Source organism: Dendrobates tinctorius, unplaced genomic scaffold (genome assembly GCF_039654945.1).
Source record: "Dendrobates tinctorius isolate UK_male_01 unplaced genomic scaffold, ASM3965494v1 ptg000084l, whole genome shotgun sequence".
Classification (NCBI taxonomy): Eukaryota; Metazoa; Chordata; class Amphibia; order Anura; family Dendrobatidae; genus Dendrobates; species Dendrobates tinctorius.
In genome coordinates, this window is record NW_027361752.1 from 406,508 (window position 1) to 430,964 (window position 24,457).

Here is a 24,457-nt window from a genome sequence, read left to right on the forward strand (position 1 = left end):
AAGAAAATTTTACATATAAATTCCAAGCTATCTTTAATCAGCAAGTCACGCTTGTTTTGTCTAAGGAGAACATCTCTTTACTGTAGTATGTTAAAAATGGCCATCATCTTGATACAGTGACAGAAACCTGTCTTAGAATATTAACAAGATGAGTGCCTGTGAGCATATGCAGTAGGAAGCTCTGCATCCGCCATTCATGTAGAGGAAAAGGATTTGTCAGTGGATATTTTGATTTACTAGTGCTGAGGTAAGAAGAGGCTGCTCACACTGCTGTCCACACTGCCTATCTGTTCCAATACTGGTGATAACAGGGTTGCTGTGGTAAGAACAGACTTCTCACACTGCTGTCCACCTTGTCTATATGATCTTATGCTGGAGACACCAGGAGTGATGAGGTAAGAAGACGATGTTCACATTGCTGTCCACCATGCCTATTTGATCCAATACTGGATATGCCAGAGGTGCAGAGGTAAGAAGAGGATGTTCACACTGCTGTCCACCATGCCTATTTCATCCAATACTGGAGATGCCAGAGGTGCAGAGGTAAGAAGAAGCTGCTAACACTGATGTCCACCATGCCTATCTGATCCAATACTGGAGATGCCAGAGGTGCTGAGGTAAGAATAGGCTGCTCACACTGCTGTCCACCATGCCTATCTAATCCAATACTGGATATGCCAAAGGTGCTGAGGAAAGAAGAGGCTGCTCACATTGATGTCCACCATGTCTATCTGATCTAATACTGGAGATACCAGAGGTGTTGAGGAAAGAAGAGGCTGCTCACACTGCTGTCCACCATGCCTATCTGATCCAATACTGGAAATGCCAGAGGTGTTGAGGTAAGAAGAGGCTGCTCACACTGCTGTCCATCATAGCTTTCTGATTTAATACTGGAGATGCCAGAGGTGCTGAGGCAAGAAGAGGCTGCTCATACTGCTGTCCACCATGTCTATCTGATCTAATACTGGAGATACCAGAGGTGTTGAGGAAAGAAGAGGCTGCTCATACTGCTGTCCACTATGTCTATCTGATCCAATACTGGAGATGCCAGAGATGTTGAGGTAAGAAGAGGCTGTTCACACTGCTCTCCACAATGTCTATCTGAGCTAATACTGGAGATACCGGAGGTGTCGATTTAAGAGGCTGCTCACACTGCTGTCCACCATATCATTCTGATCTAATACTGTAGATGCCAGAGTTGCTGAGGCTGCTCACACTGCTGTCCTTCCTGTCTTTCTGATCCAATATTGAAGATATCAGAGGTGCTTAGGTAAGAAGAGGCTGCTCACACTGCTGTCCATCTTTTCTATCTGAATGCTGAGCTGCTGTGACCTAGATATAACTTTATAGTATACTGTACAGGTTCTCTCCAGGACATAACAGTGAAGCTTCCTACTGCACATGCTCACAGCCACCTGTCTTGTTACCATTCTAAGAACCTTTTTAAATAGCATAGACACATTCCCTTGATATTGCAGTTTTCCTTATAAACTGCCTAGCACTGCTGTCATAATTTGCCTGCTGAAGAAGTAGCATGTGACTGTCCATCCGTCTCCTCCAATTGTAAAATGCTTCACATGAGAATGCAGCTTTTCTTTTGGTGGAGACTAATGGACAGATCTGGTTACATGTTCCTTCACCAGCAGCCAATTTATGACCGAAGTTCTGTCAGTTTGTGAAGAAAGCTGCACTAACAAGAGGATGTTGACGACCAAGTAAAGGTGCAAACCTTCCTGGGCCACTGCCTGTTACCTACTCAACACTGTGATGATCCCGGCTATTTTCCATATCCTGACCTCACCTCACCTTCCAGCCTCGTCTGCCTGGTTCTTATTCGCTGAATATTGATTTCTCTTCCTAATCATTCATTCCTTGCTGGACATTGTTGGTTGCTCTTGATCTTGATCCCTGACTAGATCTTGCCGCAGTCACCAATACAAGACTAGTCTGGGAGCAGAGACCTGGGGTTTCCCTCCAGCGAAGGCCAGATCCCTGCCTAGGGAATCGGGATTAAAGGATATATAGCAGGGAATATCTTGGGTTCCTCACCCTGGATCATTCTGTGCCAGTTGGATTGTGATCTCCTTGATTTCCAAAATAGACATTTGGTTGACACAGTATCGGCAGGGATGATGCCCTCCTGCCAACGTTTTAACTGACCCCACCAGGAACACCTAGAAAACCGTGCGGACTCATGGATCTTGCACATGTTCACTGGATAATGATACTGTAAAAAAAAAAAAAAAAAAAGTTAACCCTTGGAAAGCACACATCCCCCAAACTATAATGGAAGGAAATTAACAGGTTTATAAAAAAAAAAAATTTATGTTTTTTTTTATAGTAGTTTCTGTAGGTCAAGTTCATAGGAACATGTAGAAAAATCAGTTTCATCCGGAAAACTTGATCGATTTTTTTTTTTCCTGACTTGTCATCCGTATGCCATCTCTTTTTATACATCAGCAGTTGTTAAAAATTTACAAGACAAAATGCAGCTTCCAATGAGAATTGCAATGTATCCATAAAAATCGAATGCCATGCTGGGGTTCCATATGGAACCTAATTTTTTTTTGTGCACCTATAGGTTTTGAATAGGGAGTCTCCTCCGACATATGGAAGAAACTAATGCGTGCTATGATTTTCTTTCAGTTGCAGATTCAATGCGTGCTGAAAGAAAAAAAAAAAAAATGGCTGTTCGTATGCTGTACTTCTGTTCACGGACAGCACGCAGACAGAAAATGCGGTCGTGTGAACTTGGCCTTGTAAGGGTATGTGCACACGTTGCGGATTTGGCTGAATCCGCAGGTAAATTGACCAGCATTTTACCTGCGGATTTAGTGCAGATTCCCTGAGGATTTTCTGCGGATTTCACCTGCGTTTTTACACCTGCGGATTCCTATATTGGAAGAGGTGTAAAAACGCTGCGGAATCCGCACAAAGAATTGACATGCTGCGGGAAATAAACCGCAGCAAATGTGCGCGGAATTTTCCGCAGCATGTGCACAGCGGATATGGTTTTCCATAGCATAACATGGTACTGTACATCGCATGGAAAACTGCTGCGGATCCGCAGCCAAGTGCGCAGTGTGTGCACATACCCTTATAAATGTCTAATATGTTCCATTTCTGTATACTCACTTGTTTTTGTAGGTGAAGGAATGCATCTTAAGAAAACCAGAAGAGGAGAACGTGGAGAAAACAGAAAAAAAATCCAGAAAAAGGAAGAAGGTACATGCAGTTAGCTCCTGGTAGGCGATGGCTGTAGGTAGACAGGACATTATGTTTTACTTTTACATTTTTGCGGGGGATTTTGAGCTCTGATTCAGAAACACTACTCTGTCTGCTATAAATCCACATAGGAGAAACTGAGCAGATTAATTTATAGTTTTGCAAGAAAATCTTCAGTATTTTAATTATTTCAACATCTCATTCTAAGCCTAAGTGTTTTGTGTAGTGATATACAGGTCGCTGTATGCACTGAAAGGCCGTCAGTCACTGGCCTTTTATGTCATACTATGGGGCAGTGCAAATCTGGAATTTTTTTTTTCTCATGCCAATTCAATACAAGAAAAAAAAAAAATCCTAGCATGCTACGAGTGCAGCTATCAGACCGTGCACACCCACACAAGTCTATGGGTGCTTGTAAAATAATTGGACTGCACTCAGATGTCATCAGAGTGCAGTCCTATTTACAAGGGCACAGACAATGGAGAAGGTGTAAAAATTAAGTCCCGTCTTCGCCACACCTGTTCTTCGATTCTGTCATGCGAGACAATCGGAGCACACTCGGCTCAAACTCTGACTGACATAATCGGCCCAATCCTCTCACTTGAGAGACTCTATGACCTTGTGAGCGAGCCCTTAATAATATTTTTTTGTTAAACCTGATAGATGAAATGTCTTGATAGCTACAGTTGAATATCCATGTCTAGTTAATTATAGCCTTCTCGCTTAGTTCAGAAGAGGACTTCAGAAAGGTGGAATTTCTTATCGAAAAATGGATTTGTGAAGGTTTATAATGAGATTCTTGGTTTATACATTTACTTGTAAAAGCCATAATTCTTTTATTGTATTGGCATGTAGGCATCTCCATGGAACCAAGCAGACTACAGGTTATCTTGAGAGACCAGGTCTTCTTGCTTTATTTGCTGAAAGCTTACAAAGAGCATTACTATACAAGGTGGGGTTCACACCTTTGCTGGAAGTTCTATCAGATATGTCAGCAAGATTAGAGGCCTACACTGCTTCTCTTGGCTTCAAACCCTCAAAAACCACATGGAAACCCTGACTGACCCCATTAGTGGTCAATGATGTCCATCAGTTGATGTTTTGATCTTTCATTATTTGAAAGTCTTAATGCAGATGTGATCAAAACCTTTTTTAATATGTCTATGTACCGTTTTGATTAATATACAAATATTTTATTACATTTCAGAAAACAATTACGGACGTTCTTGCAACATCTGCACCAAAACCAGGAACCCCAGAAGATCTGCAACAGCTGATTGAGCAATTCTACAAGAAGACACGCTCAGTGATTGAGATGGAGGAGTTCAAACTTCCGGGTACGGCCTATCGTTCTCTTACCAAACATCATTTTATAAATCTCCTGCTTCATCTTGAAGGCTGTTACACATGTCTGATAGACCCGGGACCCACCTCTTGGATCTGCACCTATCTCAAGAGTGGAGGTCTCCCTTACCCCTCATTTCAGCGAGTGTCCAACCGTCGGTGAGTGGAGAGATGACACGTGCTACCTTTCTCCATTCATTGCTATGGGAGTTCCAAATACAACGAGTGCATTATCATTTTTCTAGAGGTGTGTTCTGTAGCTACCTGAGATCTCTGGCATATCTGACAACTATCCTAGATAAGAATATCATGCACACTGCATTTTTGGCAGCAAGTAGTGTAAAATAAATTGTGTTTTGTGGAAATTGTAAGGCTGCGCTCAGACAAATATTGCCATTATCGGGCCAGTCACATCCACACTTTCGTTCAGGGTGCTGGGAATTGCTCACATGGTAGACTTGTGTGAGACACAATTGTCGGCTGCTGCAGTCCCGCAAGTAAACCCAAGGAGAAGAAACAATGGAGAGATGGGCTTCACTTTGATGACGAAAATACTAGTAGCTGAAACCAGGGAATACCAGTAATTGAAACCAGGAAATACCGGTAGATGAAACCAGGAAACCAATGATATTTCTGTCGGGTTTATTGTCAACGCGTTTCAAAGTTAACAAACTTCTTCATCAGAACAAAAACAACTTTGAAACGCATTGATAATAAACCACACAGAAAAATCCTTGGTCTCCTGGTTTCATCCACCGGTATGCCCTGGTTTCATCTGCCCTGGTTTCATCTACCGGTATGCTCTGGCGTCATCTACCGGTATGCTCTGGTTTCATCTACCGGTATGCCCTGGTTTCATCTACCGGTATGCCCTGGTTTCATCTACCGGTATGCTCTGGTTTCATCTTACCGGTATGCCCTGGTTTCATCTACCTGTATGCCCTGGTTTCATCTACCGGTATGCCCTGGGGTCATCTACCGGTATGCCCTGGTTTCATCTACCGGTATGCTCTGGTTTCATCTACCGGTATGCCCTGGTTTCATCTACCGGTATGCTCTGGTTTCATCTTACCGGTATGCCCTGGTTTCATCTTACCTGTATGCCCTGGTTTCATCTACCGGTATGCCCTGGGGTCATCTACCGGTATGCCCTGGTTTCATCTACCGGTATGCTCTGGGGTCATCTACCGGTATGCTCTGGGGTCATCTACTGGTATGCCCTGGTTTCTACTGGTGTTCTCAGCACAGTGAACCCCATCTTTCCATTGTTTCTTCTCCTAGAATTTATAAGCGGAGTCTAGTACTCTTATCTCTTCCCCGCTCTCAGGAACTTTTCTTCATTACTAGTCAGAGAAGATAGGAGCTCGCTGAAGCCATGAGAAGATGAGCAGTTTCACATCTAATGAACCTTTGTGCCATCAGTTGGCTCAATTAATAAGATGTTTACTGTCATCTGAATTACTGAGATTTTTGGTGTCGTTTGTTTGGCTAAATTTTATGAAGATATCTGCCAGTAAGTAAAGCCATAAGCCACCTGTGTGTTTTGAACTTGTATATTTATTAGACTATGATGCAAAATTACATGAAGGTGTCCTTGAGGTTAGATTGGGGTGATATATGATTTGAGTTTTGTTATTCAGGTTTTATTGGGAAATGTTTGGAATGTGAAAATTGATCTTGGTAATAGAAGGGTTAAAGGAATTATCTAGGATTAGAAACACATGGCTGTTCTAAAACAGAGCCCCCCCTGATCATAAGTTGTGTCTGGTATTGCAACTCATCCCCTTTGTATTGAATGCAGCTGAGCTGTAAGAACATGCACAACGCCAAGCTGATGGGGGTCACTGTTTCTAAAAGGAAGCGACCATATTTTGGCACTCCTGGACACCCCTTTAAAATACCAGCCATGGTGCCCCTTACCTTCTCTGATCATGACCCCATAAGTGGTTAAGTGATGGCAGCAGAGACCAGCTTTTGTCTACTTGCAGGTTCACACATGGTCTGACATCCACACTTGTGACATGCGGGATCTCTGCTAGAGAGTTCTTATATACTCAAGTTTTCCCAGTAACTCCCAGTAATAGTAATTTTCCTTACGTGTCTGTAATTCATCCTTCCTTATACCTCGTTGTGTCTCTAAGGTCCATGCCGTTGGCTTGCCAGTAACCTCAGTCATTACATTGCTTCCTAATGAGTCGATGGGGTTTCTTCTCATGGATAAATGCTGATTATTAATGGTGGCCTCCAGTGTGTGCAGGTCGTGGTTGCCCTTTAAGAGAAGTTCTGACTGATTGATGTCTTCTCTGGGCCTAAACTTTTTCCCCAGAATAAAAAACCACAGGGAAGGTTAAATAAAAATTGTTCACTTTTGGAAACCGCAGAGACTTCAGTGTGTGGTTGGGATGTAAGTATAGGCTTCTCGAGTCCAGCTCTTGTTTGCTTGCACTTTATTTGAACCATTGGGAGAAACCCAAAGCCCAGGCTTTTGGGCTTGTGATTATTATAAGTGTTGTAGGATATTTCCAGCAATAATCTCCTTGTGTTATATGATATTTCATGTATGAGCTAGATCTGTCTTCCCTTCTCAAGAAAATGAAAGGTTTCTTATTCCATACCTGTTTATTTTTAGCTCCTTAGGGGAAAGCTGATTTATTCATAAGCGGGGCTGTTTGCCCTAGCAGTGACCTAGTTTCCTTGGCCTGGTATCGATGGTGTGATGGGCCAAAGGCCATTGTCTCCTGGTAGTCACTATTCAATTATATAGTCTTATGTTGGCCTCAGAGAATTATGTGTTTACTAGCATGCAAAAACAGGTCAGCCAGGACTCACTGCTCTGACGCCCGGGCCCCTCTGGTCTGACCCCAATATTGTCGGCTCTGATGCCCGGGTCCCTCGGCTCTGACACCCAATATTGTCTGCTCTGACACCTGGATCCCTAGGCTCTGACGCCCGGGTCCCTTGGCTCTGATGCGCGGGCCCCTCTGCTCTGACCCCCAATATTGTCTACTCTGACACCCGGTCCCTCTGCTCTGATGCCCGGGTCCCTGGGCATTGACGCGCGTGCCCCTCTGCTCTGACCCCCAACATTGGGTACTCTGATGCCCGGGTCCCTCTGCTCTGACCCCCCTCGGCTCTGATGCCCGGGTCCCTGGGCTCTGACTCGCGGGTCCCTCTGCTCTGACCCCCGATATAGTCTACTCTGACACCCGGGTCCCTCGTCTCTGACGCCCGGGTCCCTCGGCTCTGACACCCAATATTGTCTGCTCTGACACCCAGGTCCCTAGGCTTTGATGCCCGGGTCCCTAGGCTCTGACGCCAGATCCCTAGGCTCTGACGCCGGGTCCCTCTGCTCTGACACCTTATATTGTCTACTCTGACGCCCGGGTCCCTCGGCTCTGACGCCCGGGTCCCTCGGTTCTGACGACCGGGTCCCTCGGCTCTGACGCCCGGATCCCTCGGCTCTGACGCCCGGATCCCTCGGCTCTGACGCCCGGATTCCTCGGCTCTGACGCCCGGATCCCTCGGCTCTGACATATATACAGCTCTGGCAAAAATTAAGAGACCACCACATCAAAACTCTGTCATGGGCTGCCCAATCTCCAGACCTGAACCCCATTGAAAACCTCTGGAATGTAATCAAGAGGAAGATGGATAGTCGCAAGCTATCAAACAAAGATGAACTGCTTACATTTTTGTGCCTGAAGCAGTGTGAAAGTCTGGTGGAAAGCATGCCAAGACGCAAGAAAACTGTGACTAAAAATCATGGTTATTCCACAAAATATTGATTTCTGAACTCTTCCTGAGTTAATTAGTATTGTTGTTTCTAAATGATTATGAACTTGTTTTCTTTGCATTATTTGAGATCTGAAAGCACTGTTTTTTTTATTTTGACCATTTTTCTTTGTCAGAAAAAAAAATACAAAATTTATTGCTTGGAAACTCGGAGACATGATGTCAGAAGTTTATAGACTAAAAGAACAATTTACATTTTACTCAAAAATATACCTATAAAGAGAAAAATCAGACAAACTGAACATTTGGAAGTGGTCTCTTAACTTTGCCAGAGCTGTGTATAGTCTGTTACATCTATATTTGTTTTCAGTGTCAAATATTGAAAAATAACCTCAATATAAACCTCTGCCGTATTGCTGTAGTGCTGTGTGACCGGAGAATCTGTCAGGACGGTTTTAATAAGCAAACAGGCTGTATGAATCTGTAGATGATAATAATACTTGTATTGTGGGGATCCGATGTGCCAGCCACGTGAAATTGAGCGTTGCAGCCGTACACCAGTTATCCTGGCGGTGCATTAGGGGCGGCGGGTGTTCTCCGAGGGCACCGCCATGCCCCCAATGCACTTCCAGTTTTTACAATATTAAGACACAATTCTGGTGCATTTGGTTTAGGAAATTTCTCTTGTTATTTGTTGCTGTCATTTTGATGTTTTAATTAATGAAAACATTTTTTTTTTTTACATTCATAGACCATTCTTTTGCAAAAGAAAATGACCTCACCCATACCTTATCATCTTACCTGAGGGAGAGTAAGTATATTTTGAAGCTTGGGGGAAGCCACAGCCATTTTTCCAGATTGAATACTCAATAACACTGCTATTTTGAAAGCATACATCCATTACATAGTATATGTGCCGAATATATGTGATCCATAGGCCCCATGACCTGTGTCCTGTGTGGCTGATAATGACATTATATGGGGCGGTCGGATGGACGCGGTGCACTGCCACCATCTAGTGGTCAGTAGCAGTATTGTTCCCTCTACATCTGGAAGCGTTGGATTGATCGGTGACACAATATGTTAGTAATTCACTTCCCATACGTGCCATTGTGTTCTTATTTCATGCTTACATCAACCAGCATCTGTTTAGCCTAAAGTTGCAATCAAAATTATTCAACCCCCTCATTGCAAATTTAATCTTATAGCAAAATGTACAAACTTTCTGCTGTTTGCTATAAACCAATCAAAAGCACAACTAATATAATAATAATAATAATAATAATAATAATACATTTTATTTTTATAGCGCCGACATATTCCGCAGCACTTTACATTTCAGAGGGGATTTGTACAGACAATAGACATTACAGCATAACAATAATCACATACAGTAGATTATAACAAATACCAAGAGGAGTGAGGGCCCTGCTCGCAAGCTTACAGTCTATGAGGAAAGAGGTAGACACGAAAGGTGGGTGGTAACAGTTGCCCTGATTGTATGGACCAGCCATAATGTTAAGTGTGTAACAGTACAGACACAGAGGGCTAATGGAGGCATAAAGCATGTGGGAACATGATGCTGGGAACCTGGTTATGGTAAAACTTTTGGCTGTGCCACATAGGGATAGATTAGGTTAATGTGTTGAGGCGATAGGCCAGTCTGAATAAATGCGTTTTCAGGACACGCTTAAAATTGTGGGGATTGGGGACTAATCGTATTGACCTGGGAAGTGCATTCCAAAGAATTGGCGCGGCACGTGTAAAGTCTTGGAGACGGGAGTGGGAGGTTCTGACTATTGAGGATGCTAACCTCAGGTCATCAGCAGAACGGAGGGCGCGGGTAGGGTGGTATACTGAAACAAGGGAGGAGATGTAGGGTGGTGCTGAGCCATGGAGGGCTTTGTGAGTGAGGGTAATAAGTTTATACTGAATTCTGGAGTGGATGGGTAGCCAGTGTAATGACTGGCACAAGGTAGAGGCATCGGTGTAACGAATGGTGAGGAATATGATCCTGGCTGCAGCATTCAAGACAGATTGGAGAGGGGAGAGTTTGGTAAGCGGGAGACCGATTAGAAGAGAGTTACAATAGTCGAGACGAGAATGAATAAGAGAAACAGTAAGAGTTTTTGCAGAGTCAAAGGTAAGAAAAGGTCGAATTCTAGAAATGTTTTTGAGGTGCAGATGACAAGAGCGAGCCAGTGATCGAATGTGGGGGGCAAAGGAAAACTCGGAATCAAGTATGACCCCAAGACAGCGGGCATGTTGCTGGGGAGTAATAGTGGAACCACACACAGAAATGGCAGTGTCGGGTATAGGTACATTAGTAGAGGGAGGAAACACCAGGAGTTCAGTCTTTGACAGGTTCAGTTTCAGATATAGTGAGGACATGATATTAGACACAGCGTTTAGACAATCGCCGGTGTTTTCTAGAAAGGCTGGCGTTATGTCAGGAGAAGAAGCGTATAATTGGGTGTCATCAGCATAGAGATGGTACTGGAAATCAAATCTACTGATTGTTTGACCAATAGGGGCAGTGTACAAGGAGAAGAGGAGGGGACCTAGAACCGATCCTTGGGGGACCCCAACAGTAAGGGAAAGATGAGAGGAGGAGGAACTGGCAAAAGATACAGTAAAGGAGCGGTCGGAGAGATAGGAGGAGAACCAGGAGAGAACGGTATCCTTGAGGCCAATGGAACGGAGCATAGTGAGGAGGAGCTGATGACGAATGGTTTCTGCAAATTCGATGCAACATGTTACTTTTACTGACCTATGCGGTCTCCGAATAATTCAGCCCCTTCACGACCAGCATCTTGAAGTTCAGGCATGAAGGTCTTCAGTGTTAAGCTTGCCCCTTACCCTGGAAAGTGACACCTCAGTGACAGCTGCCACCAAATCTTGCTGCAGGTATTTTGCAGTCACTCGAAGGTTTTTGATTACTGGCCTCCTGGTGGTAGCTGGTGATGGCTTCCTCTTTCTGCCATGTCCAGGTAGCATAATGAGTGTTTCTTTATCGCCTTCACAACATGTGACTTACAGTATATTTACGGCTTATGTTGTGTCCCCGACTTTAATGCGGGCTCACACACTGAGCCCGCATCCCTCCCCGCACATGACTGATTTAACACACGCCGGCCGGAAGCGTGTCATTCATCCCACTCATCGGCGTCTGTCGTGATCACGGGGCGCGCTGGTGAACCCCATCACTGTCCATCACTGTCATTATGATCTTCCTGTGTTATGTATAGCACAGACTATCACAGCTTCAAGTCTCCTAAGGGGACTATTAAATAAAGTGAATAAAAAGAAAAAGTCTTTAAAAATATGAAAAAAATTAACCACAAAAGTCCAAATCACCCCCCTTTTGCCCCATTGAAAATAAAGTAATAATAATAAAAACACACCTATTTGGGTATCACCGCGTTCAGCAATGTCCGATCTGTCAAAATATAAAATAAATTAATACGATCAGTAAACGGCATAAAGAGGAAAATTTAGAAACACCAGAATTCTTTTTTTTTTTTCCAGACACAACGTTGCAATAAAGTGCAATAAGAGGCGAGCAAAACCGCTTATCTACCCCAAAATGGTATCCATAAAAACTTCAGCTCATGGCACAAAATAAATAAGCCATAACCCATCCCCAGATCCTGAAAAATGGAGACGTTACAGGTCTTGGAAAATGGTGACAAAAGCAAGAGAAAAAAAATTTCATGCAAACGTCCGAGATTTTTTTCCACCTCTTAAATAAAAATAAACAACTACACATGTTTAGTGAAGAATAGAACACACCGGCACTCACAGGTATGCAGTGGATTACAGCAGCTGGTACCTAGACATCAGATTCCGTGCCAATTCTGTCACCTAAGCATAGAAAGCAAAATATATCAATAAGAAGATACCGCGCTGTGGGGTGTGTGAGCTATAGGTGAATGATCACTATGAACACCAAACCTAGGGTGTGCATAGAAGTAATACCAAAGCGATGTGTCAATGCAATCCCTGGTTCATGAGAGGGCATGCAGTACATCGCATTGCTGTTCTATGTCCTGATCGTGGATTTGACCTGTAATCAGATGATGACTTATGGACAAAACTAAATCACTTACCGGGACAGCGGTGGTTGCGGAACCCAACGTGTGTCCAAAAGAGGCAGGGGGTAGGTATCCTAGGGAGCGTTCTCCCGTAGGAATACGTCCCGCTTGGTAAGAGACTCGAGACACCGCCGGTGTCATTAATATCTGATCCGTGTGAGTGTGACACTCGGCACCCCTGACAATCGTTTGTTTCCAGTGCCAGCTGGAAATTTTGGGATGCTGCCGAAACACAGCATATCCATCATCTGCATAGTGGCTGTGTGCGTGGCCCAGTGCTGCAGTTACACCATTTCTCACCAGATTCCTCAGTGACCGCTGCCACCAAATCTTTCTAAGGATAGGCCATGAATAAGAATAGTGGCCAACCTCTTTAATTTGAAATGACAAACCCTGCATCCAACTATATCTTTATCTTTTTCTTGTTTTTTGCAAGTCAACAATCTCTTATTTAAACCTTTGGGACCTTACATAAACATCCAATCAAACACAACAGTCTATAAAACCCCAAGCCGGTCCAGGTATTTGATGTTTCAGATCAAGTACACCTGATGCAGCTAAATAGCCCTTGATTAATTTCATTAGGTGGGCATGACACAACTTCTGTGTGCGCTACTGTAAGGGATTCTGTTGACAGGTTGGGCAAACTTTTCGATTTTGCGTGGATTTGGAGAAACCGCTTGCTAGAATAGTTGCGTTGAGCTATTGAAGTTATATTTGCTTTTTTACAAACAGCAGAAAGTTTGTACGTTTTCATAATAAACTGAATTTCCAATGGAGGTTGAATAATTTTGTTTGCAACTTTATAGCCTACAGCGAAGACTTGTAACAGTTATCCGCTCTTTGGTTTTTTTCAGTTTGCCCCAAATGGTCAAAACTATCAAAAAATCACAAAGAAAAGAAATCCGTCCTCTTGCTGGTTGTCTGCAGCTCTGCTCTCCGCACTCTAGAACTAATTAAGTAAGTATACGATGACCATCAATAATCAACTAATAATTATCATTGTCACGCTTGCGCCTTGGCTGATTGGCGCGAGCCGGGGGTTGTGGCCCACTGTGCCACAAACCAGACTACCCTGGAAGGGGCGTAACTACGACAGCTACCTCGGTCTTCACTGGAGCCTCTGATGGTGAGGTCAGGCTTGTGCGGCAGGTAGCTGCCAGGTGCCACTCCAGGGTGGTGTCTGGCTGTGGCTGCTGATCCCACTCAGGAACAGGACACCTGGACAGGTGCGAGTGACAAGCAGGCTGAGACACAGGGCAAGCAGGCACAGCTGAGACACAGGGCAAGTGGGCACGGCTTGAGACACAAGGCAGGCGGGCACGGCTTGGAGACACAAGGCAAAGAGGCACGGCTTGGAGACACAGGACAGGCGGGCACAGCTTGGAGACACAGGACAGGAGGGCGTGGTATCAGAAGGGACAGGCAGGCGCCTGTTCACACAGCAGATGCAGGTAACGGTATAGTCAGGAAGGAGTGTAGTGTGTTGGAACAGGTTAGGAACTGAGCCGCAGGAGTGCGGAGTAGGCGGAGCTGCAGGAGTGCGGCGTAGGCGGAGCCACAGGAGTGTGACGTAGGCGGAGCTTGCAAGAGTGCAAGGTAGGCGGAGCTTGCAAGAGTGCAAGGTAGGCAGAGCTTGCAAAAGTGCAAGGTAGGCGGAGCTTGCAAGAGTGCAAGGTAGGTGGAGCTTGCAAGAGTGCAAGGTAGGCGGAGCTTGCAAGAGTGCAAGGTAGGCGGAGCTTGCAAGAGTGCAAAGTAAGACAGGGAGGACATGGAAAGACAGCAGGGAAAGGAACCACAGACAAGGAGACTGACAGACAGAGGTAAGGCAGAGTTCAGACAGGGAAACAGTATGAGACATGTACAGGGACCGAAGGATGCAGGAACCAGGATATTCAGCCTCCTGGAGGGCTAGCAGAAAAGTACCAAGCAAGTACTCAGACAAGGCTGGGACAAGACAGGGGCCAGGATATAAGCCTCCTGGCGGGCACACAGAGTGTACAAGAAAAGCTAGGAGTAAAGCCTCTCAAGGAAGGCAAGACAAAGGACAGGGCCTGGCTTCCTCAGTAGCAAGGAGCTAACTGAGTAGAGACATTGCACAGGCAATGGTTAGTGGGTGTGGTGACCCTATATAGTAAAGGGCTCCAGGTGATTGGTCGGGGACAGCTTAGACCGGTGCACCCTGACTGCATAAGAAGCAGAGAGTTCAGGCGCCGCCCCCCTATACACACAGTCAGGAAACATGAAGAGAGAAAGCAGGAAAACAAGAGGCATAGCGCATGGAGCTGGCAGCAGACAGAAATCACCACATGACCTGGAGCAGTGAGTAAGTTGGTGTGCGGGGATGGGAGGCCATGCAGTGATGCCAGCAGGGATGTAACAATCATTTTGGACAGTGGGGAACATTAGGGAAAAACGGGTGTTATTCTTAATTAAGAAAATGGCTGACATTAGAGCTGAAGAAACAACTGCCATCAAGAAAGATGCACAGAACAGGGCTGGATTATTGGAAGGTCACATGGGCGTGTGTCCTTGGTTCTTGAACATTTTTGTGATTTAGGGAATTCCTAGCACCCACCTTAATGGCCAATTGGTGACTCTATGCAGCTGAAAAAATGTGGAGAGGAGGTCACACATTGGCATTACTGGAGCAATTAAAGCCTAAAGGAGGTGCTGGCTGAGATGTCTGTATAATTCTCATAGACGTCAGTGGGGAGGCCATGCATATGCACCACTAGAAGAGATGATCGAATAAATTTGCAGGACCGTGATCCAGTGGCCACTGATAGGAGGTCTGCAAGGCTCTTGTCATGTCAGACTACTGACATGGCTGCTGGACCAGGGTCGTTCACCTCTGACTGCCACCTCTCTTATCTATATATGGCTCTGGTAGAGTTCTGGCTCGAAAGATGGAACTCCAGTTTTTTTGTTCAGAGAATAGTTAATCCAGCTCGATATAGAGCGCCTTCCTCAGCAGCTTTCGGTGTCATTGCTGCTATGACTCTTTTGCTGTGTATCAAGCATTGTACAATACAAATGACTATCTCATAACAATAATAATAATAATACACATATACAGTCATGGCCAAAAATGTTGGCACTCTTGAAATTGTTCCAGAAAATTAAATATTTCTACCAAAAAATTATTGCAATTACACGTATATTTATTCCCTTTGTGTGTATTGGAACAACACAAAAAAGGAGAAAAAAATGGAGAAAAAAATGCAAATTGGACATATTTCACACAAAACCCCCCAAACGGGCCTGATAAAATTGTTGGCACCCTTAACTTAATATTTGGTTGCACACCTTTTGGAATAAATAACTGCAATCATTCGCTTCCTATAACCATCAATTAACTTTTTACACCTCTCAACTGGACTTTTGGACAACTCTTTTTTTTGCAAACTGCTCCAGGTCTCTTATATTTGAAGGCGCATTCTACCTACAATAAATTTTAAGATCTCTCCACAGGTTTTCAATGGGATTTAGATGCGGACTCATTGCTGACCACTTTAGAACACCCCCCTCCTTTGTTTGCATTCATTTCTGGGTGCTTCTTGAAGTATGTTTGGGGTTGTTGTTCTGCTGGAAGATCCATGACCTTTATGACACTGGGCACTACATTGAGACACAAAATCCTTTAGTAATCTTCAGATTTCATGATGCCTTGCATGCAGTCAAGGCATCCAGTGCCAGAGGCAGCAAAATAGCTCCAAAACATCTTTCAACCTCCACCATATTTGACTCTAGGTACTGGGTTTTTTTCTTTGTAGGCCTCATTCTGTTTTCAGTAAATAGTAGAATGATGTGCTTTACCAAAAAACTCTATCTTGGTCTCATCTGTCCACAAGATGCTTTCCCAGAAGGATTTTGACTTACTGACATACATTTTGGCAAACTGTAATCCAGCTTTTTTATACGTCTTTGTCAGCAGTGGGTCCTCTTGGGTCTCCTTCCATTTAATTCAAATGTCGATGGGTAGTTCACTCTGAATTTTTTTGGAACTTGATTGGGGCTGCTTTTCCACCATCTGGACTATCCTGCGATGCAACCTTTCATTAACTTTTCTCTGCTGTTCACATCCAGAGAGATTAGCTACAATGCCATGGATTGTAAGCTTTTTGATTATATTGTACACGTGGACAAAGGAACATCAAGATCTCTGGAGATGGACTTGTAACCTTGAGATTTTGGATCTCCAGTTCTCAGACAGTTCTCTTCTCCTCTTCCTGTTCTCCATGCTTAATGTGGCACAAACATACACACAATGCAAAGATTAAGTCAACTTCTCCCTTTTTTCCTGCTTTCAGGTGTGATTTTAATATTGCCCACACCTTTTACTTGCCACAGGTGAGATTCAATGAGCACCACATGCTTGAAACAAAGTTTTTTACCTACAGTTTTGGAAAGGTGCCAACAATTTTGTCCGGCCCATTTTATTGGTTGCCTTTTTTTCTCAGTTTTTTTTTGTGTTGCTCTAGTACACACAAAGGAAATATACATGTGTTTAACATAACATTTGTATTTGCAATAATTTTCTGGGAGCAATACTTCATTTTATAGAACAATTTCAAGGGTGCCAACACTTTCGGCCATGAGTGTATACAGTACTTTGCAAAAGTGTTAGGTGTAGAAAAAACACTGCAAAGTAAGAATGCTTTAAAAAAATTAAGTGTTAATAGTTTATTTTTATTAATTTGCAAAATGCAAAGTAAATGAACAAAAGAGAAATCTAAATTAAATCAATATTTGGTGTGACCGCCCTTTGTTTTCAAAACTGCATCAATTCTTCTAGGTATACTTGTACACAGCTTTTAATGGGATTTGACATGGAGGTTGTTCCAAACATCTTGGAGAACTAACCACAGATCTTCTGTAAAGGTCTCGGGCTCTGTGGGGGCCGGATCATCACTTCCAGGACTTTTAGCTCCTCTTGACACTGAAGATACAAAATCATTAAGAGCTATATTTGGGGTTGTTGTGCTGCTGCAGAATAAATTTGGAGCCAATCAGATGCCTCCCTGATAGTATTGTAAGATGAGTAAGTACAGTGGCATGCAAAAGTTTAGGCACCCCTGGTCAAAATTACTGTTATTGTGAACAGTTAAGCAAGTTGAAGATAAAATGATCTCTAAAAGGCCTAAAGTTAAAGATGACACATTTGTTTTGTATTTTAGGCTAAAAAGTAATACACATTGTAATTTTTTCACATTTTAAAAATTACAAAAAGAAAAATGGTCCGATGCTAAAGTTTGGGCACCTTTGGAGATTTGTGTGCTCAGATAACTTTGACCAAGGTTTTAGACCTTAATTAGCCTGTAAGGGTTATGGCTTGTTCACCCTCAATGTTAGGAAAGGCCAGCTGATGCAGATTCCACAGGTTTAGAAACACATAGCCTCCTCTAACCTTGTGCGAAAAAACAGTCACTATGGGTTCTTTTAAGCAGCTGCCTAGCACTCTGAAAATGAAAATGGTGGAGACCCACAAAGCAGGAGAAGGCTATAAGAAGATAGCAAAGCGTTTTCAAGTTGTCCTTTCCTCAGTTCAATATGTAATTCAGAAATAGCAGTTTACAGGAACAGTGGAGGTCAAGATAAGGTCTGGAAGGCCAAGCAAAATTTCAGAGAGAGCTGCTTGTAGGATTGCTAGAAAGGCATATCAGAACCCCCACTTGACTGCAAAAGACCTTCAGAAAGATTTAGCAGATTCTGGAGTTGTGGTAATTGTTCTACTGTTCAGAGACACCTTATCAAATATGGCCTTCATGGAAGAGTCATCAGAAGAAAACCTCTCCTGCACCCTCACCATAAAATTCAGCATCAGAGGTATGCAAAAGAACATCTAAACAAGCCCAATGCGTTTTAGAAACAAGTCCTGTGAATCGTTGAAGTTAAAATAAAACTGTTTGGTTGCAATGATCAGAGGTTTGTGCAGAGAAAAAATTGCATAGAATTTCAGGAAAAGAACATCTCTCCAACCATTAAGCATGGGGATGGATCAATCATGCTTTGGAGTTGTGTTGCAGACAATGGCACAGGGAACATTTCACAGGTAGAGGGAAGAATGGATTCAATGAAATTTCAACAAATTCTTGATGCAAACATAACACCATGTGTAAAAAAGCTGAATTTGAAAACAGGATGGCTTCTACAAATGAATAATGATCACACACATCAAAATCCACAATAGACTACCTCAAAAGGCGATAGCTATAGGTTTTTCAATGGCCCTCACAGTCCCCCGATTCGATCATCATTGAAAATCTGTGGCTAGCCCTCAAAATAGCAGTGCATGCAAGACGACCCAGGAATCTCACAGAAATGGAAGAATTTTCCAAGGAAGTATGGATGAAAATCCATCAAACAAGAATTGAAAGACTCTTGGCAGGCTACTAAAAGCGTTTACAAGCTGTGATATTTTTAAAAGGGAGTGCTACTAGGTACTAACTATGCAGGGTGCCCAAACTTTTGCATTGGCCTATTTTCCTTATTGTAATTTTTAAAATGACAATATATAATTTTTTGGGCCTAAAATACAGAGAAAATGTGTCATCTTTAACTTTAGCCCTTTTAGAGATCATTCCATCTTCAACTTGCTTAACTGGTCACAATAACAATAATTTTGACCAGGGGTGCCCAAACTTTTACATGCCACTGTATCTGCCTTCATTTCTCAACATTGAGGGCACAAGTAATCCTGACCAAATTCTCAATTCCATTTATTGAAATGCAGCCCCAAACTTAAAAGGAACCTATACTACCTTTCACTGTTGTTTACAGACACCTCTCATTATTGTATCCCTCTCCAGCAACTTCAGCGAAGAAACTGCCCTCTGTTACAGCCACATTTTGTTTTTCATCAGTCTGGAGCGCCTGCTACCATTTTTCTTGCAGTTCCTATATTTTTGTATATAGTTGAGTCACTTGAGTATGTCACAGGTGTGGATTTTTGGCCTCAATTTTTTCATGAAGACAACTCTCAGTACTGAGCTGGTGACACTGCTGGACATTTTCTGCTTTCAAAAGGGAAGATTAACTTGATGTGTCTTTCAGCTGTTGCACTAAGTTCACCGACCACTTCATCTTGGGTCCTCAATGTGGCCCATTTCTTGTTGCTTCTTCAAAAGAAGAAACCCCAGTCTCCTTTGAAACTTTTGACCGTGAGAGATTTTGCTGTTGCATTATAACTACTTTGAGTCTTGTTGCTGTGCTCAGTCTTGACATGGTGGATGTCCAATGACGTGAAACTGTCTTCCACAACCTCATCGTTGTAGGAGAGTTTGGCTGTTCCTCACCCAGTTTCGAGCTTCTTGCACAGCTATTTCTGTAGGAGGCTTGAAAACGATGATCATTATCACCTGTTTTGTATAACTTGTTATTCATACACATGACTATAATCCTGCAAAATCATTGACTTTGTGCCACTATACATAGTAGAATTGATGCTGTTTTGAAGGCAAAGTGCAGTCACGCCAAATATTGATTTGATATAGATATCTCTTTTGTTTATTCACTTTGCATTTTGTTACTTGATAAAAAAAAACTATTAACACTTCTGTTTATGAAAGTATTAGCACTTTGCAGCGTTTTTTTACACACCTGCCTAAAACTTATGCACAGCCTTATATAGTTATACATTATATACATATAATATATATATTATTTTTATTTTTTTTATTAATTAATGTATTCTTACCCTTATTGCTGCAGACTGACAAATGCATTCAAAGGTGACACCAAGATAATGAAATTATTTGCAAAGCATCTCAAGGTATTGTTTTCTTGCAGTTCTTTTGTATTGTGAAATATCGGCCTCGCTGTGCGTGGAAGGCTGACATGTTTTTCTAATCTCATACAAATCCTTATAAAAGAACAAATAATCCTTTTGTTCATTAAAATATATTTAATGGACTTGTCCCTGTTCCCCCAACAATCAATTGTTCTTTGCTCTGGAACACGGCAGGTCGGCACACTGTTTAATGGCTGTTCCTGGGTGATGCATCTTAACTACTAGCCAAGTGATAAGTCCCTGACAACTCTTTAAACCTTTTAAATTTTTTTTCTACCCTTATTTCAAGACCTATTTTTGTTAAGAAAATAAATAAATAAAATAATGATAGAGGATATCACCATTTACTAGTCTTACAAAACATCTGAAATAACCGCTGCATTCTCAACCTTCCCCATAGATTAAAGACCAGATAAAATGGTTGGAGAATAATGTCATTCACCTGGGAGTAGGAACGCCGGAGAGGATCAAAGCGCTCATAGAACAAGGTAAGACGAGAGTTTTAATAGTGACAAGCAAGCGTAATCGGATAAGAGAAAAAATCCAGGGTAAAACGGAACGCCTCACCGTGTCAATGTGCCTCGTAGCCTTGCATTTGCCAGCAGCGATCCAAAAAATTCCGTCTGATCGTCGGATCACAATGAGAGGAAGAAAAAAGTTGTCCGATCACACAGCTGAATAGTAAAAAACAATTCTTCTTTATTTCACACCATCATAAAAACGTGTAGATCTATCCACAAATGGATAAAAATAGAGTCACATTCTTACGCGTTTCTGGCTATCAGCCCTTAGTCATAGAATGTCACATTTTCCGTAAAATTGTCCTACCATGGGCCAGTGGCCTTTTATAACAGGGCTTCAAAGGTGATGGGTCTTCTGTTCGGGATTCGAGACGTCTGTTCTTAAACATTTTACTGTGATTCGTGTAAAAGCAATTGAGTTTAAAAAGAATGTGAATTCTTCCCTTTGTCCACTGTTCCCATGTCCAGTTTATCAGGTATTGTGCCTCGTGGTCCATTAGTCGGTGGTAACGTGCCTGGTCTTTTCTTATAGATGGGCTCAGCTTGCAATCCTTAAAATACCTTGTTTTAGATTGGAACTGGAGGGACAAGAAGCAGCGGAGGATGGTGGATATACCAGAGGTAATGAGGCCTGCTGCTTATTTGTATTGCGCCCCCTATAGCTCATTTCATGCACTGTTTACACACCCGTCACGGCCCACATGGCAGTCTAATCTCCGTGTATTATGCACTCACACGTCTTCATTGTTGGCTATATAGTGAGAGGACAGGTTCACATCTGGATCTTATTCCTAATGTGGCCTACAATCTAAATCCCCATCTAAAACACACATCCTATGGCCTATTCCGCAGGAAGCTAATCAGGCGTATGTGCACACGACATTTCAGAGCCGCTGACTGTTTCCTCTTTAGGAAACCCACCGGCGGTCTTTGTCCCGATGCTGCTTTCCTAGTGGTTCTGTCATCGTTTTTGTGACGGCTCTGCCTTCTTGGCTGCTCTTTTCTTCATGCTATAAGATGCTACTTCTTTTAACCATTTCACAGTTTTCGATTTCAGAAGCTCTGAATATGTGCACCGCATTGGCGTTTTGACATTGCGGTGCATCATAGTAATTGTTTGGACAGTGCTGCTTTTCTTCATTCAGATTCCTGGTGTGATATGCCTGAATAAGACGTGATGTCCCCTTTAAGGGCTATCCAGCTTCTCTCTGCATTGGGGAGGCGCTGCTGCGGGGGCGTCCGTCAGCTGCTTGCTATATGTCGTGCAGCCGGTATTATGCATCCATCTGATTCTAATTAATAAGACAGATGGGAGATACCTGCCGGGCATCAAAAATGCATGTAGTTCGCGCCTAAGTGTATCAATAAAGCAAAATACCAGGAAGTATCAAAAACAAAGTAGATTTATTTAAAGCATGACATAGTAACAAGGGAGAAAACACTATAAAGACCTCACTCAAAAAAGCAATGAAAAACCGCAAGTAACTTACGGTAATTTAAATAGTAGATGCAGAAAATCTGCAGCCAAAACTCACCAAAGGCTCATCATAGGAATAAAGTCTTACAGCGCCTAGGTATATGCCTTTATATACAGCCCATTAATGAAGCTTTCAGCCTGTTGGGATATTACAAGGACATGCTATCGCTGTATGATGGCTGGGCAGGGCCGGACTGAGTCCAAAAAGCAGCCCTGGCACAAAAAACACCAGCCCACATACAATGAATGTCCTCACCCAAATCGTAGAACACTGGCAGGTTGTGCCAAATTTTGCTTTAGCTCACACACACAGCTCACACGTATCACACACACACAGCTCACACGTATCACACACTGTATCACAGCTCACACACAAAAGTAGTTCACACAGCTCACGCTCACACACACGTATCACACAACTCACACTCAAGTACCTCACACTCACACAGCTCACATACACACAGCTCACACACACACGCATGTATCACAGCTCACACACACACAGGTAGCTCACACACATGTATCACACAGCACACACACAAGTAGCTCACACACACAGCGCACGCTCACACACACATCACACAGCTCACACATAAGTAGCTCACACACACACGCATGTATCACACACAGCTCACACACAGAAGTAGCTCACACAAACACGTATTACACAGCCCATACACGTATCACACAGCTCACATACACAACTCACACGCAGCTCACACACGTATGTATCACACAGCTCTTACACACAAGTAGCTCACACATGCATGTATCACACACACACACACACACACACACACACACAGCCACACACATACACACAGCCTCACACAAAGGCCAGCTGACGAGCGGGGGAATACCGCGTCCCACCTGTGTATGCTACCTCCATATCTAAACAAGCTTCATATGGTCCCATTTACCTCCTGGACTATACAGCACTAGTTTCAAACAGATTAAGCGTCCATGATACCTCCAAGGAGATTTATACATTTCTCTATGTATGGTTATATATTCCTTTTTGCAAGGCATTTAAATCAGTATATCCACTATAATATATATATTTATTATATATAATATATATATATAATATATATTATATATATATATAATATATATAATATATAATATTATAATATATAATATATATAATATATAATTAATATATATAATATATATAATATATAATTAATATATATAATATATAATATATATAATATATATAATATATAATATATATTATATATATATATATATTATATATATATATAATATATATAATATATAATATATATAATATATATATATAATTTATATATAATATATATATATTTAAATCAGTATATCCACTATATCCAAGGCCGATAATAGGCCGAAACGTTTCCAGGACTGCAATAAATTATAAAATAAATCTAATTTGCAAAGGATCATTCAGTTGAGTGCCAAGTTACTTTATTATTCACTTTGGTCTGGGTAACCTACTTGCGCACCCTGCGGTAGTGCCACGCTATATTTGACACACATACACACAGCCTCACACATACACACAGCCACACACATACACACAGCCTCACATACACACAGCCACACACACATACACACAGCCACACACACATACACACAGCCTCACATACACACAGCCTCACACATACACACAGCCACACACACATACACACAGCCACACACATACACACAGCCTCACACATACACACAGTCACACACATACACACAGCCTCACACATACACACAGTCACACACATACACACAGCCTCACACATACACACAGCCTCACATTCACACAGCCACACACAGCCACACACATACACACAGCCACACACATACCACACACAGCCACACACATACACACAGCCACACACATACACACAGCCACACACATACCACACATACACACAGCCACACACATACACACAGCCTCACACATACACACAGCCTCACACATACACACAGCCTCACATTCACACAGCCTCACATACACACAGCCAGCTGTAAGACATGAGGTTACGTACATTGATACCTATACACTGTGTTCTACTCTTGCAGGTAAAGAAGTCGATGGTTGAACTCCTGGAGTCGGGTCTGATCGCTGTGTGCAGAGATGGATCTGTGAAAATTGGATTATTTTAACTCCTGTGTTATATGCAATGGCTGAGCATCTTATCTGGAGTATTTGTGTTTTTGTTGCTGGTGAATTTTTTTATATCTATATTGATTCATCCTGTGTATGATTAATAAAAGCTGTCTGGTTTTCATTGTC

General features: G+C 42.6%; 1 protein-coding gene across 4 annotated transcripts in view; it reads left to right on the top strand.

Annotated features, from left to right (window-relative positions):
* CMSS1 (cms1 ribosomal small subunit homolog) overlaps positions 1-24,457 on the top strand; it is a 390,654-nt gene extending 366,197 nt beyond the window's left edge. For 3 of the 4 annotated variants that reach the window (XM_073584366.1, XM_073584364.1, XM_073584367.1), the window contains exons 3-10: positions 3,148-3,225; positions 4,433-4,562; positions 9,053-9,112; positions 13,253-13,355; positions 20,109-20,169; positions 20,588-20,675; positions 21,241-21,329; positions 24,244-24,457. In XM_073584366.1, the coding sequence (XP_073440467.1) occupies positions 3,148-3,225; positions 4,433-4,562; positions 9,053-9,112; positions 13,253-13,355; positions 20,109-20,169; positions 20,588-20,675; positions 21,241-21,329; positions 24,244-24,327 (693 nt within the window). In that variant the 3' untranslated portion in view covers positions 24,328-24,457. Of the gene's footprint in view, positions 1-3,147; positions 3,226-4,000; positions 4,178-4,432; positions 4,563-9,052; positions 9,113-13,252; positions 13,356-20,108; positions 20,170-20,587; positions 20,676-21,240; positions 21,330-24,243 lie in introns of those variants that run through there. The other variant, XM_073584368.1, reaches the window with a different exon arrangement.